The 17452-nt window shown below is 41.0% G+C and overlaps 1 protein-coding gene across 3 annotated transcripts; it reads left to right on the top strand.

The window, feature by feature from the left end:
• The first annotated feature begins 618 nt into the window (after positions 1-618).
• On the top strand, positions 619-17339 carry zc2hc1a (zinc finger, C2HC-type containing 1A). Of its 3 annotated transcripts, XM_036935121.1 has the most exons (11): positions 619-732; positions 1842-1921; positions 2011-2127; positions 2379-2414; positions 7943-8084; positions 12464-12615; positions 12771-12873; positions 13199-13304; positions 13736-13846; positions 14332-14432; positions 16832-17339. In XM_036935121.1, exons 1-11 carry the CDS (start codon positions 717-719, stop codon positions 16978-16980), a joined length of 1113 nt encoding a protein of 370 aa, XP_036791016.1. In that variant the 5' UTR covers positions 619-716; the 3' UTR covers positions 16981-17339. The 3 variants fall into 3 exon arrangements, with proteins under 3 accessions (XP_036791016.1, XP_036791017.1, XP_036791018.1); XM_036935122.1 differs by lacking the exon at positions 2379-2414; XM_036935123.1 differs by having other exon boundaries at positions 14332-17339.
• Positions 17340-17452: the final 113 nt, after the last annotated feature.

Raw genomic sequence — 17452 nt, 5'->3', positions numbered from 1 at the left:
AAACTTAGAGAGAGAGAGACAGAGACAGACTGGGTGAAATTTCACAGTGTACCATCACAGCTGCAAGATTTGTGACCTGTTGCCACGAGAAAAGGGCAACCAGTGAAGAACAAACACCATTGTAAATACAACCCATATTTATGCTTATTTATTTTATATTGTGTCCTTTAACCATTTGTACATTGTTAAAACACTGTATATATATAATATGACATTTGTAATGTCTTTATTGTTTTGAAACTTCTGTATGTGTAATGTTTACTGTTAATTTTTTATTTTTTTTCACTTTATATATTCACTTTATATATTATCTACCTCACTTGCTTTGGCAATGTTAACACATGTTTCCCATGCCAATAAAGCCCTTGAATTGAATTGAGACAGACACAGAGACAGAGACAGAGACAGCGACAGAGACAGAGACAGAGACAGAGACAGAGACAGAGACAGAGACAGAGACAGAGACAGAGACAGAGACAGAGACAGAGACAGAGACAGAGACAGAGACAGAGACAGAGACAGAGACAGAGACAGAGACTGAGGGAAAGGGTCGCCTCCCACGCCCCACCTGCCGTTCAAAATAAACAATGCACCCATTCCTGTCTTGCTAACAGCAAAGGAATGGCCAATGATATCCTCGGATGTTGGGATGTGGTGCCGTCTCCTAGACAAGTTAGTTGCTACAGCAGCATCAGCGACCGACACAGACAAGAGAGATGGAGGACTTTGAAGGTAAGACGTTAAGTAAATAATACATTAAGGAGATAAACAGTTATCTATTTTACTGTTGAATAAATCCTAGGTTTTCAATGCGATTTCTTATTTCGGTGTGTTGATTTTCGGGGATTTTTCAGTGCCGCAGAACTGCACTATTGTCGTTTACCGACCTCTTTCTTTGCGGTGTCTGGCGAAAACAGGGCGGAGTATGACGCTATGGTTAGGGCGTTATCCCAGTATTGGTAGCACTGGTTGTTCGTAATGCATGCTTTTACCTTGTTTTTAATAGTTGAATAGCTGATTACTATTTGATAGCTCTAAAGCTATTTGATAGCCTTTCATAGGCCACAACGCTTGAAGAAAGGACATGTTGTTTGCTTGGAATGGCAGGCTTGGCAGCCTCATGCTAACCGGCTAGCTAATATTGATAGAATAGCCTAGATCAATATTTATTTGATCTCATAGCCTAAACAATAGCCTAAAAACTGGCATGGCACAACCTAGCTAGCTACATCTAAAATGCTTCTCAGACAGTAAAGCCACTGAAACCATCACCAACAGCCTTGATGCATTGCTAGAATGAAGCATTTATATTACTTAGCCATTCTGACTAATTGTCTAACGCTACTATTTTATGCAATTATTGATGCTATTTTGAACCAGTGCATAATAGTGTTTGTTACTTGAATACATTTTGCTTAAACCTGGCACCTCTCGCTTCATATTTATGTCAAATGCTGTTATGTTTCAGGCTGCCTGGGTGCCTGCCTACCTGATCATTTAAAATATAACAGAATTTGGTAAAATACTGTAACGACCCTGGGTTTATAATCGCGGAAATCGACTCTATCGCACGAGCATGCTTTTGCGGCACAGTCGATAGCGCGCCGGACCTCAGGCTCGAAGGTCGAGGGTTCGAGACCTGCTCCCTGCTGTTTCATTACAATACATTTCACACAAACAAACAAATAGCGTTGCTATATTCCTGCTTGCCATATATTCTGTTACCCATTAGGCCTAAGCATATTTCTGTCAAGTACTCTTATGCCCCTGGTGGTGTATCCTAGCCAAGACTACTGTATGACAGCTCTTCATCTTCTCTGCATCCATTCACTTCTGTACAGATGTGGAAGAGGCTCCGCCCTCCAACGAAGAGCTGATCCCCTGTAAAATCTGTGGAAGGAGCTTCTTCACTAAAGTCCTGGTAAGACACACACACACACACACACACTATAGCATGTACGTGTATTTTGAGGTTTAAACCTCCCTGTCCCTTTCCTTCTCGCCCTGTAGAAGAAACATACCCCAATCTGTCAGAAAGCAGCAGCTAAGAAGAGGAAGGTGTTTGACTCTGGCAGGCAGAGAGCTGAGGGAACGGAGATCTCCACTATCAAACCTATCAAATCTAAGGTGAGACAACATAACAACACACACACACACACACACACACACACACAGCTCCAATAACTGTTAGGCCACAGACATGCCAAAACGTGCCTCAGACCACAGTGAAAGAGGCTGTTGAAGGGACCTAGTGATGGGTTTAAGACAAGGATCCACTCTACTGTGAAACAAGTCCACATTTGTTAGCTAGCTGTGACCATCACCATTTCTGTTTCCTGATCATTTGTTATACACCTTAAACCACTTATGTATTTCAGTCACACACTTCTACCACCACTGCTAAGACTGTGAAAGTAAGTTGAATAGTCTTTATTTTACGTTTGTGTGTTGTTGTAACACAACATTGCTGTGTGTATAAGGTATTCAAAAATGTATTGATCCTTTTACACTGTAACTTGCTCTATTTTGTCAGAAGCTCTATTTGAAATAGTAGGCTGGTCAGTAGTCTGGTCAGAATATCGACCAATCCAATACTGTCATTTAACAACTGCATGCACTAATCCCCTTCCACTCTTTCCCTATTCTTTAACAGACAGTTTTTAAATGATCTTGTTTTCATACAATTCATTTTCTAAACTAGAAAGGTAATAAATACTAAAAGCTCCCCTGCATTCAGAACTAAGCTGTATGTGCTTGGGCCATCCAAACCAGAGCTATACACTCCTAGACTGGTCCCATATCTGTCTGTATGTGCTTGGGCCATCCAAACCAGAGCTATACACTCCTAGACTGGTCCCATATCTGTCTGTATGTGCTTGGGCCATCCAAACCAGAGCTATACACTCCTAGACTGGTCCCATATCTGTCTGTATGTGCTTGGGCCATCCAAACCAGAGCTATACACTCCTAGACTGGTCCCATATCTGTCTGTATGTGCTTGGGCCATCCAAACCAGAGCTATACACTCCTAGACTGGTCCCATATCTGTCTGTATGTGCTTGGGCCATCCAAACCAGAGCTATACACTCCTAGACTGGTCCCATATCTGTCTGTATGTGCTTGGGCCATCCAAACCAGAGCTATACACTCCTAGACTGGTCCCATATCTGTCTGTATGTGCTTCAGCTCAACTCTATTGAACTCTAGCTCTATTATTGCTGGTTGTGTAGTCTAAATCTAGGTGATAACAGTAGTCTGATTTAAGAGGAGTAGCTAGATGCTTAGGCTCCGTCCTATACTCTACTGCTTCTGACAGCTAGCCGCGCTGCCTGACATGCATTTTAATGGGAACGGAAAAGGAAAACAACACTGTATTATGTCCTGAACAGCTGTTCCCTCCCTGCTGGCTACCAGAATAATAATTGGCGATTGCGTGTCCTAAATGGTACTCTATTTCCTATATAGTGCACTACTTTTGGGAGGGAACCTAGGTGTGTTCTCCAGTAGTGTCGTTTCCATGGGATAAACCAAATCCCAGGTATATACTGTGGTTAGTTTGGTACGTACTTTATAACATTAATTTCTATTTAGGATTCTAATAGACACTAATGGCACTATTCTCCAGGGCTTGAAAATATGTATTCTTTCGGCACTTAAACATCATGGTAAATGCAATGGCTTGGGACTGTCCTAAATTAGTGCACTAAACCAGAGCATGCAGATATCTGGAGGATAAATAATCCCTTTGAGTTGGGACTGGTGAATTGCACTGCACTTAAATGGAGATTACACGTATTGGACGTGCACTTGCAGTGTACTCTGTATAAAACACAGTTTAATCACAGATGAGGGAAACAAGCATCTGATCTAAGCTGTAACCAGATAGGGCTGATATGAGGTCACTGGGATTGTCATGTGGACAACCGTGAAGTGGTATGACGCTGAACCACTTCTGTCACTAGTGGTCAGTCTCAGATCCCGTGAAGACCTAAAGCACCGGTATAGAGGGCTTTACATTAGGGCCTGGATGATACCAGTATCACGATACTCGTTAGTATCGTGGCAAGGAAACAAAACACAAAGCTTATTTAACTTCTGTAGGAAAACAGCCCTAAACATTGTGTTGTCATTCAAAGTCACGTTTATTTATTTTCCAAGCTATAGCAAACAATATTCTACATACAGCACATTTTTTAAATGACCAAAGAGTTTGGTCTGCTTCGATTCTGTTATTTCAACAGCTTTGGCACGCATGTCAATCACAAAGCTTCACAGAAGTGCTTGTAATGCATTAATTCTCCCCATTTAAATAATGTTGCTCTGAGCTGTACTTGTCTATTGTCACACATGCTTTGACATTCAGCCCGGGGAACACACAGCATATGCCATTTCATCCTTTTACTTGACTTTGACAGTTAAACGTTTAAACACCCTTATATTTAGCTAATAGTTATGGGTTAAAAATATGCGTATCTTTATAACTAACTACTGATCACTAGTAGGCAATCTGTCTTCAGACAAAATAGCCTAATAGGTGGGGAGTTTGAAAGGAGAGAAAGCATGTGATGGTGTGATCACATTGGCTGGTGATGATACATTTACTGCAGTATTAGGCCTAATATTTAGCCAACGAATGATGGGTTAATATGAATGAGCTTCTTCAGCTACACATAGCCTTTCTTTTCCAGATGAGCCCTTTCGCAATTACACAAGCCTCTCCTCTATTCCTTTTCTCCTGGGTTTTCTCCCAGTTTTTCAAAAGTAATCTGCTAGGATTTCCCCAATTAGATAGGATTACATGTTAGAATTGTGTTTTTCATAACGGAAAAATTAGATTCTGATCTTATGGCTAGGGATAAGGATTTGGTAATCCAATCTCACCTTTTAATCAGGATTAAATGTTGTTTTTGCGTTTTTCTACACTTAAAGGGTAGTGATTAGGACAGAAGGCATCTTGAGAAAGACACCAATGATGATGCCTATAGAAATCTTGTAAAGCAGGAAACGGAGAGGGCAGAAAAACTGACTTTTCTTGCTGAAGAACAGATCAAGTTGATAGTGCTCCAACAAAAAGAGACAACTGTGCATTTCTTATTTCAAGCACGCTTGAAAGATGCTGGGGTTGCGTTTTCAGATGATGAAGACTTCTGGTGAGATGGCAAATTTAGTCGAAAAATATTGGAACTTTTTTTAAAGTGTTATATTAAAAGTTATGCAAATAAATTAGCTTACAAGTGACATGCAAGCTATTTTGTCTTGGCTATCGTCATGTAGTTCATCATGTGCCAGTTTTTTTTAAAGGTATCTTATTGGTTTTTGGCAAATCGGATAGGATTAAATGTTAGCATTAAGTTTTTCAAAACTGGAACATTTGTTTCTGATCTTCCTCATAGGGATAAGGATTTAGTAATCCAATTTTACCTTTTGTGTGTGGTTTTTGTGTTTTTCAAATCTCAAAGGTAGTGATTAGGATATTTTTTTTTAAATCCCCAAAATCTGTATTAGCTTTATCCCACTGGAAGGGTGGATTCAGGGTGTGTTTAGAAAGGTGAAAGGCTCTACAACCAAGAAAGGTGAGAAAGTAAAAATGGTTTTCTTACATCTGAAAACCAAAAGTTCATTATGTTAAATTGACTGCAGTATAGGTATGTTGTTATATTGAGAACTGTCAAATAAATGCATCTACTTATTTATAAGTGATATGCAGGCTCTAGAATTTTTACTCAAGGTACCTTTTATTCATGTAGTTTACTCATGTTTCCCTATGACAGTGGATAAGTAGTACCTCAACCTGTCCAGTAGATGGCGAGGTGTAGGCCTGTTCAATGCACTGAAAATCTGTATTATTTTTTTCTTGATATTGTGGTATGTGATACAAATGATTTATATCCGATAATTTTCCGAAAAACTGGCACAAACAGTCAGATCGATCTGATCCTGGATAGAAAAAAAGAGGATTACAGAATCCGGCTCATTCTGATCCCCCAATTTATTTATTTTTAACCGGCCCCTGGAGTCACAACATGGAGACATGGAACAAAATGTTCATCAAGGTCAGATGTTGTATTTCTTGCTGAAAGAGTAGATTCGAAGGTTTCTAAAGCACATACAAACTCAAATAAAATGGGGGCATATCCCTTGTTTGTTATATGACAGCAGTTCCACATATTCCAGTGACACAAGTTATTGTTATTTATATTATTAGTTATAGTCTTACTACACCGAGCAAAAATATAAACGCAACGTGCAACAATTTCTACGATTTTACTGAGTTACAGTTCATATAAGGAAATCAGTCAATTGTTGGTCACAGATACCTTGGCGTGGCTCAGAAAACCAGTCCGTATCTAGTTTGACCACCATTTCCCTCATGCAACGTGACGTATCTCCTTCGTATAGAGTTGATTGTGGCCTGTGGAATGTTGTCCCACTCCTCTTCAATGGCTGTGTGAAGTTGCTGGATATTGTTGGGAACTGGAACATGCTGTCACACATGTCAATCCAGAGCGTCCCACACATGCTCAATGGGTGACATGTCTGGTGAGTATGCAGGTCATGGAAGAACTGGGACTTTTTCAACTTTCAAGAATTGTGTTATCATGCTGAAACATGAGGTGATGGCGGATGAATGGCACGACAATTGTCCACAGGATCTCATCACAGTATCTCTGTGCATTCAAATTGCCATCGATAAAATGCAATTGTGTTTGCTCACACAACACTGTATACGTTGTCTGCCATCTGCCCGGTACAGTTGAAACCGGGATTCATCCGAGAAGAGCACACTTCTCCAGCGTGCCAGTGGCTGGTCTCAAGACGATCCCGCAGGTGAAGAAGCCGGATGTGGAGGGCTGGCGTGGTTACACGTGGTCTGCGGTTGTTAGGCCGGTTGGATGTACTGCCAAATTCTCTAAAATACGTTGGAAGTGGTTTATGGTAGAGAAATTAACATTCTTGGGCAACTGCTCTGGTGGATAGTCATGCAGTCAGCATGCCAATTGCACACTCCCTCAAAACTTGAGACATCTGTGGCATTGTGGTGTTTAACAAAACTGCACATTTTACAGTGGCCTTTTTATTGTCTCCAGCACAAGGTGCACCTGTGTAATGATCATGCTGTTTAATCAGCTTCTTGATATACCACACCTGTCAGGTGGATGGATTATCTTGGCAATAGAGAAATCCCCCTAACAGGAATGTAAACAAATTTGTGCACAACATTTGAAAGTAGTACACTTTTTTGTGCGTATGGAACATTTCTGAGATCTTCTATTTCAGCTCGAAACATGGGACCAACACTTTACATGTTGTGTTTTTTATAGTTTTGTTCAGTATATAAAATATATGTGTGTTGACTGTGGTCAGGGCAGGGAATGTATGTGTTTTTTTTGTCTGTTTTAATGAACAAAATCATGAACTATTGATTTAATTTGCATGGCACAGCCATGTAGCAGCCTATGGACAGTACAGACCAGTAACATAATTCAACTCAAAATATGCCATTATATTAGTCTCTTAGGACCTGCCTAAACAAATGAATAATGCATTTCTTTGTGATGGTTTATATTCAATGGACTTATTAAAATAGGCCAGCCACACTCCCACACCCCTACTCCCACTCGTCACAGGTGTCGGCATGCGCACAGGAGATATAAAAGGCTTATGCCAGCAATAATGTGGTAAGAATGGGACTGTTTGAAAGGGTAGCATATAAGCATTGTAAAAAAACAAACAGGTAACATACCGTAAATCCTGTGTGAATAAGGTATTAGAAGCAAGTGAGAGATGTTGCTGTGAGGTTTCTTTCTCTATTCTAAAGTCATTAAAAGGCACCACTTTGGATCCAGTTTCCCTTCATCATTCCAGGCGGATGGGTTACTGAAGTGTGTGTGTGTGTGTGTGTGTGTGTGTGTGTGTGTGTGTGCGTGTTCGTTTGTTCCAGCCGGAGCCTCCTAAGAAGCAGTCTAACTGGCGCAGGAAACACGAGGACTTCATTGCCACCATCAGAGCTGCCAAGGGCATCACTCAGGTCATGAAGGATGGGGGACCCTTACCCCCTCCTCCACCACCCTCCTACGACCCAGGTAACAACACCCTTACCCCCTCCTCCACCCCCCTCTTACAACCCAGGTAACAAAATCCTTACTCCGTCCTACGACCCAGGTAACACAATCTTTACCCCCTCCTACGACCCAGGTAACAATATCCTTACCCCCTCCTCTAGCCCCCTCCTATGACCCTGGTAACAACACCCTTACCCAGGTAACAAAACACCCTTACTCCCCCCTCAGTACGACCCAGGTAACAATATCCTTACCCCCTCCTCTAGCCCCCTCCTATGACCCAGGTAACAACACCCTTACCCAGGTAACAAAACACCCTTACTCCCCCCTCAGTACGACCCAGGTAACAACACCCGTACCCAGGTAACAAAACACCCTTACTCCCCCCTCAGTACGACCCAGGTAACAACACCCTTACCCCGGTAACAAAACACCCTTACTCCCCCCTCAGTACGACCCAGGTAACAACACCCTTACCCCGGTAACAAAACACCCTTACTCCCCCCTCAGTACGACCCAGGTAACAACAACTTTATGCAGGTCATTTTTTGTTTAGAGATTACCTGTCTGAAACATAAAATTGGAGATTGAGGTCACTGAACAACATATCTTTTTTACCTTTATTTAACCAGGAACCAGCTCATTGAGTTTTAAAATCTCTTTTTCAAGAGCATCCTGGCCAAGATAGGCAGCACCAAGTCATTACAAAAATGACAGACAAACAACATGAAAAACTACAAGTAATCTAGTAAAAACCATAGAATTCACAAGAGTATAACAAAATCAAAAACAGCAAATTAAAAACATTGACAGGTCAGGGAATCAGTCTCAAGATCATTCATCAGTGATTTAAAAATACCAATCGGGACAAGTTCTTCCAGTTTAAAAGTATTTTGTAAGGCGTTCCAAGACGATGACGCAGAGTACATAAAAGCCCTTTTTTTTAAACCAAATTCAGTTCTGAAATTTAGAACAGTTAGCAGGATAAAGTCCAGCGAACGAAGAGAGTACCCACCGCATTTCTGAAAAATAAAAATGCCCAAATAAAAAGGTAGTAAACCCAAAATGGCTTTGTAAATAAAAGTATACCAGTACCAGAGCCTACGAGTGACTAGAGAAGGCCAGCCAACCCTGGTATACAAAGTGCAGTGGTGCGCAAGGGTTTTGCAGTTTAAAATAAATCTCTAAGTGCCATGGTAAAGGGTGTCAATTGATCTCAAACACTGAGCGGAAGCATTGAAAAATAAAATCTCCCCATAGTCTAGTAAAGGCATACAAGCCTCCTTCTGGCTTCAAAAGGAAAACAGGCCTTATTCCTAAAATAAAATCCCAATTGAAGCTTACATTTTTTTGTAAGTTGTTGAATATGCAATTTAAAAGAGAGGCCATCATCAATTAAAATTCCAAGATATTTCTGAGGTTACAACCTCAATCTCCTTGCCCTGACGGATAGTAATAGGTGAAAGGTTCAGAGGTCTATTTCTTTCTTTAGAAAACACCATTAGTTTAGTCAGTATTGAGGATAAGCTTCAATTGACACAAGGTATGTTGAACAGTATAAAAAGCAGTTTGCAAGTTCTGGAAAGCTTTTGTAAGAGACGAGGCACAACAGTAAATAACAGTATCATCAGCATAAAAATGAAGTTGTGCATTTTGGACATTTTTGTCTAAATCATTTATATAAATAGTGAATAAGAGAGGACCAAATACAGAGCCTTGGGGCACACCATTAAAGACAGACAATTTAGCAGACATAAGCCCATCAAATTGAGTGCACTGAGTTCTATCAGACAGATAGTTAGCAAACCATGCAACTGCATGCTCTGAAAGACCTACACTCGACAATATCTGCCTTAGTATAGCATGATCAACTATATCAAAAGCCGAGAGATCAATAAAAAGTGAGACACAGTGCTGTTTTTTGTCAATGGCTTCAGTGATATCATTTAAAACCTTCATGGCTGCTGTAATTGTGCTATGCTTCTTCCTGAAGTCTGATTGGTACATTGATAAAATAGAGTTAGTAAATAAAAACTCTTTTAGCTGTTCACTCACTAGGGTTTCAAGTATTTTCACCAGGGCTGACAGCTTTGAGATTGGCCTATAATTATTTAAAATAGTTGGATCTCCCCCTTTTAAAAGTGGTAGGACAAATGCTGATTTCCAGATTTTGGGAATTTCATTACCTTCCAGGGTTAGATTGAACAGAGATGTAAGTGGTTCAGCTATGAAATTAGCTGCCAGATTTAAAAAGCAGGGATCCAAAAGATCAGGACCTGCAGGCTTTCTCTGATCTAAGGATTTCAGGGCTTTATGTACCACCTGCACTGAGAATGGCAAAAAGCTCAAAGTTTGTCCAGCTCTCACTGGTTCATCCACACAGGGTTGTACAGAGACAGAGGACACTGAATCAAACAGCCTACCAGATGATACAAAGTGCTCATTGAAACAATTCAGCATTTCAGTTTTGTCACATATAGCAACAGAGTCCTTCAAAACACATGATGGTAATTGATTAACATTACTGTTACCAGACATATACTTAATAGCCTTCCAAAACTTTCTAGGGTCATTCAGGCTATCAGGCTAAAAAACACAATGCATTGCTGTTGAACCAGCCTTAGTAGCCTCGGGTAAGGGCAGCCAATTGAGGGCTTGATATCAAACAAAAAAAGCAATCTGTTTATTAAAATAGACATAAAATATTCAGACTTGGCCTTCCTGAGAAGAAAAGAACACTTGTTTCGTAACTGCCTAAAAATAAGCCAATCAGCATCAGAACATGTTTTCCTTGCTTTAGCCCAGGCTAGATTACGGTCGTGAATAATACAAGACAGCTCAGAAGAAAACCATGGATTATCCCGCCCTTTAACCCCGAACCTGCGGAATGGGGCATTTTTGTTTACTATTTGAGAAAAACCATCATGAAAGAATTTCCAGGCAGTTTCCACATCAGGAATAAGCTCAATCTGCTCCAGTCAAATAAAACAAATCATGAAAGAAAGCCTGCTCATTAAAACACTTCAAATTTCTCTTACGAATAAAACGTGGGTTTGTCTTAGGAACCTTAGTATTTCTAACAGCACAATGGTCACTTAAATCATTACAAAAAACACCAACCTCAGAATATTTATGTGGAACATTTGTCAATATCAAACCAATCAGGGTAGATTTATCTGGGCATTAAAGATTTGGGCGAGTGTGGGTGAGTTAATCAACTGGGTAAGATTCATAGAATTACAAAACATTTTTAAATCATCAGACACCGGCTTTAACCAACACCAGTTGAGGTCACCAATCAAGATCATTTCACTGTAAAGAAGTTTAGACATAAGGTGCGTGAAATATATATTTTTTAAAAAGTTTTTACATATATAGCCACACCCCCACCTTTCTTAACTTGATCAGTGCGGTAAATATTGTAACCACTTATACAAATATCCTTATCAGAAACAGACTTGCTGAGCCAGGTTTCAGAAAACACAATTACATCAGCATCAGTTGATTTAGCCCAAATCCTAACCCCATCAATTTTTGACAACAGGCTGCGTACATTTAAATGGAAAATACCAAAACCAGATCTTGATTTAAAATCAGAGGGGGTTTGGAGACATTGTATATCAGGGCCAGGGTTAGGTTGCACGTTACCTGATATCAACAAAATAAAAATAACTAGGCACCTCTGTTTAATACCCTTGCATGACTTCTCTTTTTTAAGAGACCTACTGCAAGCGAATTCTACAAGTGAGTTTCCAGACAATACAAAACAGTCATTTAAAACCATTAGACTTTGGTAGTGACACATTCATACTATTCACACCATGACACAAATACATAACATCTTCATGTGGTTCCAGATTATATCCGGTGACTGTGTTATTGTGTTTGTTCCAGATTATATCCGGTGACTGTGTTATTGTGTTTGTTCCAGATTATATCCGGTGACTGTGTTATTGTGCTTGTTCCAGATTATATCCGGTGACTGTTATTGTGTTTGTTCCAGATTATATCCGGTGACTGTGTTATTGTGTTTGTTCCAGATTATATCCGGTGACTGTGTTATTGTGTTTGTTCCAGATTATATCCGGTGACTGCGTTATTGTGTTTGTTCCAGATTGTATCTAGTGATTGTGTTGTTCCAGATTGTATCCGGTGGTTGTGTTGTTCCAGATTGTATCCCGTGGTTGTGTTGTTCCAGATTGTATCCAGTGGTTGTGTTATTTTGTTTGTTCCAGATTGTATCCCGTGGCTGTGTTCCAGATTATATCCAGTGATTGTGTTGTTCCAGATTATATCCAGTGATTGTGTTGTTCCAGATTATATCCAGTGATTGTGTTGTTCCAGATTGTATCCCGTGATTGTGTTGTTCCAGATTGTATCCCGTGATTGTGTTGTTCCAGATTATATCCAGTGTCCATTCTGCGAGCGGCGGTTCAGTGAGAATGCAGCAGACAGACACATGAAATTCTGTAAGGAGCAGCACGCTCGCATGCAGAATAAGGCCAAGGTACCCGGGGTTGTGGACGCCAAGAAAACACCTGCACGCACACAGGTAGGACAGCACTGATGTGTGTGTGGTTGTTTAACATTTCTTTAAGTGTGTGAGCCATACACTGACAGTAAAGTGCGCAGTGAGTGTTGCATAGCATAAAACAAAAGTGTGTGTGTCTGTGTGTGTGTGTGTGCGTGTGTGTGTGCGCTCCACAGTTCAAGCCTCCTGCTCCTGTGAAGAAGGCTAACTCTCCTGCTGTGTCCGCTGTGCCCTCTTCCTCCCGTTTACCCCAGAGATCTGTCCTGGGCCAGCCCTCCGGTAACTCACACACGGTGTCTCAAGTCAGATGATGGTGCAGATATTGGTGTAACCCAGGGGTTATTTCACATGCTTGTCTCTATTTCTGCTCAGTCTCTTTAAGAACACTGTCCCTCTGTCTTACAGAGGACAACTCCAAGTAGACCCTGTCTCTTCTGTGCTAGGCCACACTGACTGAAGCTGAATCAACAAAACCTCTTTGGCTGGGCACATCGGCCATTCAGATACAATGTCACTGAATTTAAGCCATTTTGTTGGAGAGATAGGACTGAGATGTTTTTAAGTCTACACCCTGTGTTCCTCTCCTCTCCTCTTGTCCCTATAGGGATTTCATCCAGTAAGGTTCCCTCTGCAGGATCAGTGAGGAGCGCTCCGTCTGGTTACTCTCCTAACCGCAGCGCCACTTCTGGCCTCACTAGTCCACCTTCAGGGTTAGTACACACACACACCATGCTGACAACACTAACACACATACACACCATGCTCAATTTCTAAAACAGTTTGAATGATGTCTGTGAGTATAACAGAACTCATATGGCAGGTAAAAACCTGAGAAAAATCCAACCAGGAAGTGGGAGATCTGAGGTTTGTAGTTTTTCAAACCTTGGCCTACCGAATACACAGTGTATTGATGATTTATGTTAAAAACATCCTAAAGATTGATTCCATACATCGTTTGACTTGTTTCTACGACCTGTAACGGAACTTTTCGAGTTTTTGTCTGGACGAAGTGCTTGCGCCTCATGAACTTGCACAATTGGTGGCTGACTAAATACTTTTTTGCCCCACTGTACGTTTAAGACCACCAGTAAAAACTCTTCCCTTCTTTCTCCTCTTCTTCTTCCTCCTCTCCTTCTCCCAGTGTTGGAGGTAAGCCCCGTGCAGTAGGTTCCTATGGCTCTGTGAAAATCTCTCAGACAGCAGGGGGACTCAACAACAGGAAAGCCTACAACACAGACAAATACAACTCCAGGTAGGAAAAGGCCTGTATGAGTGTGACTGGGAGATTGTATGATGCTTTACTTGTAGTTGAAGTGTTAGACAAAATAGAAGTCCAGACAATAAACACCGCCCTCTTGTGGTTGGTGTTGGTATCGCTCAAAGGACCCTCCCCTCTGACCTTCTCCTCCAGTGGGTTTTGAGAAGGAGGCAAGGAGAGAGGACGGAAGGAGTATGCAATTAAGATTTACCTATAGTGTTGTCCTGCTGTCCATATTTACATGGTGACATCATACTCAATATGTCTTCTAGTCGCTTTTACGGATGACTCAACTCAAACATCCTTCTGCTCTCTCTTTCTCTCTCTCACTGACGTCAGATGTAATGATGTCATTACTAATGCATTAATTTCCTACCTCGCTCTTTCCCCACTCTCTCTCACCCCCTCTTTCTTTGTGTGTGTGTGTTTTATATCTCACTCTCTACTTTTTTCCCCTTCCCTGTCTTTCTCCACTTCAGGAGCGATGGCAAAAGTGAAAACGTGGATAATGGGGGAATGATGACAAAGTTCTGCCACGAGTGTGGAACACAGTACCCTGTAGACTGGGCCAAGTTCTGCTGTGAGTGTGGGGTCCGTAGGATGTGTATTTAAAGGAGGAGAGTGAGGGATAGAGGTGAGGGATAGAGGAGGAGGAGAAGCGAGAGAGAGAAAGGAGTAGGAGGATAGAGAAAAGGGGGAAAGATAAGTGGAGAGGAGGGAAATAGGAAATTAAATTAAAGAAGGGTAGTTCACTGGAACCCTGGGCCATGATGCTGTTATGACACTTACCTAGTTAAAATAGTACACGGCAAGCAGGAGTGTCGTGTTTGATATCAGCTCTCATGACTGTTAATGTCACTATTATGACAGTGTTATGTAGGCTTTACTACAGAAGACTCGAGCACATAATTACCCCAAGTGTCCACCCTAACCCATTCTTATCCCAACCACTGCCTATGTACCACGATCTACAAGCCCTCTCCAGTATAACCCTAGGTAGAAAAACACTCATCCCATCTACTCCCTCCCACCCATTTCTCTCCTGACTCACATATTCAATATATTACTATTGAAGTGCAATATGATTGACTACTGATTTTAAAAAAGGAGTTTCATTCTTGAAGATGAATGGAATGTGTGATGTGGCAAAGTGGACTCATTCTTTTCATTGAGTCATGAGTAGAATAATACACATGGGTTTTACAGGGACCAGTGTAAGAGCAGGTTGGCCTTTTATTGTTATGACTCTTGTCCTGGAGGCAGAACTGAGGTTGTGTCTACACTTGACAATTTCATGCGACTTCTGCTGTCAGAATACGAAGATCGCATTGAAAAGACGGGTGTAGACGCACAAAAGTCGCTTTGTGGTCTGATTGTGTTCACATCTGAAGTGGTCAGGGATGCATTGTGTGTGGATTTCTCCTCAGTCTGGACGCAATCAGGCTACAGAAAGCGCAAACAGTGGGCAACATCATCTGCACTCCTCCACCAAATCCCCAGAAAACGTGTGTTTTGGGACAGAGAGGCACCTTTTCATTATAACGTTGGAGGGAATACGTTCTTAGTGTGAGAGGAACGTGTTTTCTGGCCTCAAATGGTAGCCAACTAGCTAATATTTAGAAAAAAAATTTTGTTTGGCTAGCGTTATCCCGTTTGCAATCCCTTTAGTGTTGTTCACTATCTTGCTGGCTAGCTACAGAGGTTAGCTAGCTAGTTAGCTACAGTAGTTATTATCATATTTTGCCTATACCACCGTTTGTAGAATGCATACTGTCATTCGAATATGGTGTGAAACAAAGGGAATCGGACACACTGTGGACACGGTAGACACATTTAAGTGTAGGCACATGACCTGATCAGAATACTAAAGCTGCATGAACTGTCAAGTCTAGACACGGCCCGAGTGATTTCCCCTTAGGACAGATTGCAATGTCAAAATTGTCTATATTGTAAAAATTCCTGAAAACAAGAATGAGTTTTTTGGTCTTCATTTAGGGTTAGGCATTAGGTTTAGCGGTGTGGTTATGGTGAGGGTAAGGGTTACGTTTAAAATCAGATTTTATGACTGCAGAGCTGCCTCCAGAACAACATTTATGAAGAAAAACCCTCCACTAACATGCAGCATAAGAGGCCATTGCTGTTTAAATAGTTGTGCTACAGGTCAGGGTTTTTAAAAGATTTTAAAGGCAGCAGTTTCAATACACAGTATATACGATACAAGGTGTTAAAATTGACCATCATTCATATACTGCTATTTCCACATACTGTATACAAGGAAATGGGTTCATTTATTTCATCGCTCTGTGTTTGCTTTAACTAAGAAATCAAAATGTATTTTTTTCATGGTTTTGTGAAAGATGTTTTCTGTATCTACCTACATGTGTTTTGTGTTTCCTTCAGTGAGTACGATTACGTGCACACAGTAATGCGACTATTGTGGATAGTCAGATTACCTGACGGCACTCTGATAAATGCAGAAAATCGCCAATTAAAATATCTATGTTCTATCACAGTGACCATGTTAGTTTTGGGAAGCATATTTGATTCTGAGTTCAGACATATAACGTTTGTATGTGAAAACCACTTCTAAGACACTCAAACTCACTTCACTCACATTAAAGTGGGAGGCTCGCTTAGCTGGTGCCCAACACACGTGCTGATCAAATACACGGCTGGAACACAGATTAAGGTGTTTACATGTCCTAATTTGAAAGATTACTCAGAAAACCGTATGCTTACTTAGATTTTGACCGTACGCCGATTTAACATCAGAGTAAGGTGTTTGCATTACTACTGCATAGTCTGCCAACTGCTATAGTCTGTTTTAATTTCAAATTCTTACTGTGCATGTAAACGTACTCTGTGTTAATTTTGAATCACTATTGAATGGGATAATCTGGGATTTATGGTACGGGCTGGTACATGCACTGACCAGTCCTCACCAACATTGACCAGTCCTCACAAACACTGTCCCTGCAGGTCACATTCATCCAGTTGCCCAGACCACATCAATGATCTTCAATCATGGTCCTGGACCCCACAGGCTGCGCAGGCTTTTGACCCAGCCCGGCACTAACACACCTGTTTCTACTGTTCTTGATGAGGCTCATGGTGGTTCATTTAGCTGAATCAGTGTGTTAGTGTTGGGCAGGAACAAAAGCCTGCACACACTGCTGCCCACCAGTAAGACTGTAAAGACATCTACCCAACTCATGATATGGGTAAATAATAATTTTACACTATAAGCTCATCTCATCTAATTTCATACATATCATTAATGTTATTGTAGTCATCTTTATATTGAGCTGTATCGAAACATCTTCATTTGTGTCATTTTAAAGAACTTGCAATGACTGTAAATGCACCCTGATGCAAGCATTATTTAGATGATATGCAATGCTTACCTGACTGGATAGGGCATTCCTATGCTGGAAATTGACTGTCGGACTTCCGTCCTGAACATTTAACAATAAACATTTCTAAAGAATCTTCTGTGTATTAGTCATTCAACGTGTGTGTGTTGTCATCTTTAGCTAGGGAAAAACAGCAGACTGGTTGTAGGTGTCCCTTAAGTTGCGGGTTAGTTGGTCTTTAAAGAAG

Source organism: Oncorhynchus mykiss, chromosome 11 (assembly GCF_013265735.2).
Source record: "Oncorhynchus mykiss isolate Arlee chromosome 11, USDA_OmykA_1.1, whole genome shotgun sequence".
NCBI lineage: Eukaryota > Metazoa > Chordata > Actinopteri > Salmoniformes > Salmonidae > Oncorhynchus > Oncorhynchus mykiss.
Note: the sequence above shows the minus strand (reverse complement) of the source record. Positions and strands in the feature narration are given on the sequence as shown.